General features: G+C 29.8%; 1 protein-coding gene across 1 annotated transcript in view; it reads right to left on the bottom strand.

Annotated features, from left to right (window-relative positions):
- The window catches only part of LOC106466800 (death effector domain-containing protein-like), a 21,086-nt gene extending 19,458 nt beyond the window's left edge, over positions 1–1,628 (bottom strand). The window contains exon 1 of the mRNA XM_013927101.2: positions 1,300–1,628. Within this exon, the coding sequence (XP_013782555.1) occupies positions 1,300–1,618 (319 nt within the window). The 5' untranslated portion in view covers positions 1,619–1,628. The remainder of the gene's footprint in view (positions 1–1,299) is intronic.
- Between the last annotated feature and the right edge of the window lie 2,268 nt (positions 1,629–3,896).

Below are 3,896 nucleotides of genomic sequence, written 5' to 3'. Positions count from 1 at the left end.
GTAACTACCTTTTCAGCTGCCCAATTCACAACAGATAATTCTTGTCACATCCCTTCAAAATTTGCTTTTTTGAAATTTGTAACCAAAATATCATTATTCCTTATCTCCATATGCAGCAAAACATTGAACCTAATAGAGCAATGATCACTCACACCCAGATGTTCCCCAATTTCCACCATCTTTATCATCTCTACATTTGAAGTTAACAACAAATCTAAAATAGCATTGTTTCTGGTAGGTTCCTTGACTAATTGGTAATGAAGGCCATCTTGAACAGTTTCAAAAACCTTTCTCTTTCATGATTTGACTAACATTTTGTAATCTATATGCCTGAAATTAAAATCATCCATAATTATGACATCATTAACGGTTGTAATCTTAATCTCATTGTTAAGTTTCTCACTAATTTCATCAGTATCATTTGGTGGTCTGTAACAAATTGCCACTAAAAGCTTTATCTCCACTAACAGAAACCCAAATGAATTAAATTTCCTTGCTATTATCTTTGATATCCTCAACTGCAACAGGATGTAATTCACATTTTACACATAAAGCCATCCCCCTTCTTTAATACTTTTTACTTATTAAATAGTCTGTAATCCTGTATTTCAAAGAAATTTCTGTCATCAAAATCATATATGTTTAACTATGTTTCAGTTATTCCCACTATATCAAAATTCTCCATTCCTACTAGTGCTCTAAAGTCATCTATTTTTTTTTCTAGCATTACAATCGTAACAATTAAGCCTACCCTTATAGTTATAACTACTTGTATACTTATTTACTATGCTAAACTATTCTCTGCCTTTTATTATTTTTGCATTTAGTTTTTCCTGGCCCTCACTACTGTCTAGTCCTTGTTTAAAACTTCCCTCACAGCTGAGTTAATAGCAGTAGCAAACAAGTCAGCCCTATCTTACTTAAATGTAAACCATCCATTCCAAAAAGCTCCCTTCTTCCAATGAACTGATCCAAAAAGTCCAAACACTGAAACAGCCAATCTGCTCATCCTTACAAGTTACATACTAACACTAATAAATCTTAACAACGTTAACACTGCTTTTAACAATAATTACAGTAATTAATAGATAATACTAACAATGATACTGAAAGTATGTTAAAAATATAACTAATGCTATTACTATTAGCAGTATTACCAGTAAGCCTACTATTGAAATTTGCAAAACCGAGTTACTTAAGCCTAATAACATGGGTTTAGTGTCAGAAACGTCTTAGTTCTGTTTGTATTGTTTAAATAAATTAAATACAAGTTTTTTATTGATGCGTAGTTTGTCTTACCTTTTCGTTTGCTTTTAACATTGATTAAATGTAATAGATCATAGCGTTTGATACATTTTAACAAGTGTGTGATACTCCGTAAGTTACTTTCGTCACAAGCCCCACATTTGATCAGTGCCAAGATCAAGTCTCTTCCATTTCGAATTCTTGACTTTGTTGTCTCATCAATGGCGCTTCCGGTAAGAAATACAAGGAGTTTGACTTCTGCCACTGTCAAATGTCCACCAACTCTTTGAAGCATACTAAATAATCTTTTCCACCGAAAACTTAAAACATTTTTCTCCAAACCTCGACACCAACTTCGCTCAACACTCGCCATATTGAATTCTTGTCAATCTAACAGGACCGTATCACGTAAAAAACTAGAATATCTATTGGTTAAAAATTTGGAAAACACAATCGTTGATTTGTTAAGACGCATATTAAACAAACGAATAAATTAAGTTTTCAATCCAGAATAAAAGTTACAATTAACTTTGATTGGTTGCTTTAATAATAGTGGTACTAGTTTCACGTCCAAAGTAAAACACAAAAATAAGTTTAAAACTTACGTTCTACTATAAATTTCGCATATTTGAAGTAGAACTGATTGTACTTTTTACTGATTTTATTTTTTATTGTAAATAAATTTCAACTTTGTAATTCTTTTAACTTTGATACTAATTCAAAGAAGTTAGTTTATGAAGTTTTCAAGAAATTTGTTCAACTTCCGGAACTGAACCAAACCCTCAACATGGCGGAAACGGCGTCGTCGTCGCCTGACCGCGAGACAGGTGAGGTGAATTTTTTTTAGTAATAGTTATGCATATTTTAACATAATATATGTATTAACTCCTCGTGAAAGTTTTAGAAATATGGCTAAAATGTATGTTACCTAAATTTTGTATAAGTTATTATTATGAGTATTATAATCCATTTATGAAACTTCGTAATTAGTTTAATTTTGTGTAAAGAAGTAAGTTGAAACTAAAAGCGGGTAGTATATTTTATATGCAATATGATTGTCGGTGGCCTTGACACGGATGTGTTATCGTATAATAATATGCACAAATATGCCGAAACTTAAGTTAACGCACTGCCGTTGTTTTACGTTATTCTCTAAATATTAATTGTTATTAAGTTTACCTTTTGACATTTAAAGAACTAGCATGGAATGCTGTCCATATTATAAATATATGACACATGTTATCTGTATTTTGTATTCTTCCCAATATTTAAGTCTTAATAATAATAGTAATTTTGCTTATTTGAATTTTTACCGCCATGAATTTGCATACCTAATTAAAATCTAGCTCACGTGGCACTGACAAGTATTTTAGAAATTATTGAAAAAACATTTCTGGTTTTATTTATCCAAGATCACAACACTTTTTAAATTTAAATGTATTAATATCCATGTAATAGATATACATTTTAATTTTTTCTTTGATTGCATTTAATTTGAATTGAACTTTAAAATAACAAAGTGCTTGTCTGTAATTCACTCGTTTATAAATTTGTGTGTATTCTTAGTGTGTAGGTATTGTGATTAACCACAGATATACATGTAACTTTTGTAAATTGCAAAAAAAAAAAGGTATAGTAAATATAGAGAATTTAGCATGATTACTTTTTAACTGTTAAAATAAATTGTAGAGCAAGTGTGAGAATAGGAATTGGAACTCTGGTAAAAATTTGTCAGTATTCTTAGTTAATTTCTTTATTTAATGTACATGTTTTCTTGTACCTTTGAAAACTGAAGATAAAATTCAGGAGTTTTCATCCATTATGTGGGATGTTTGGCTGTGGTAAAAAGAGTCAATAGGATTCTGAGCTATAATTTATAGAAAAATTTGTTGTGTGAGTTAAGATTTTTTACTTTGTGTAAATTGTTTATTGCTTGGAATATTGTTTGAATGTTTGCTGTTTTTCTCAAAGAATGGGTATTAATTTATGAAAGAGATTACAGGAATGAGCAACCATAGTGATTACTCATTTAAAAGAAATGTGTTGTTAGATTATTAAATTTGATCTTATATTTCTTTGGAATGTGGGAGAGGGATGATTAGACATTTTGACATGCTTTCTTTTAGCAGCCTGTTTGACTTTTGTAAAAATATGATCTAAAACAATGACTTAAATGTTAGATGTCATTGTAAAAAGTTATAGAAGATTAGATGCAGTTTGTTGTTGGATATGACTGCTACTTTTCTAAAAATTAGTGATTTTTTAAATTGTTATTATGAGATTGAAGTGGAAATGAATTTTTCCAAAGATAAGTTTTTGTGTTCTCTGAACTGCAAGGTATTGTTTTTTGGATATAAAGTTAATGGGTAATTTTAAACAAATTGGCTGGCATTCCATCATTGATATATATATTTTAATATTGTAATAAAATTGCTTTACCCTCAAACTGGAATATGTAAATATTTCACCATATTCTTAAAAGATAGAACCCTGTAGAAAATTAATTTTGATTAATTGATTTTTGTAAGTGGAGGGGCTGTCTCGCAGGGTTGAATGGTCTACTGTCATGTTGCATTTTATTTTTGTAGAATACTTAAAAATCTCATTATTTTTTAGTGTTGATTATCCGTAATAGGGCTGTTTTACAGCTG

Source organism: Limulus polyphemus, unplaced genomic scaffold, assembly GCF_000517525.1.
Source record: "Limulus polyphemus unplaced genomic scaffold, Limulus_polyphemus-2.1.2 Scaffold2384, whole genome shotgun sequence".
Taxonomy (NCBI): Eukaryota; Metazoa; Arthropoda; class Merostomata; order Xiphosura; family Limulidae; genus Limulus; species Limulus polyphemus.
This window is presented reverse-complemented; position numbering and strand designations above follow the sequence as displayed.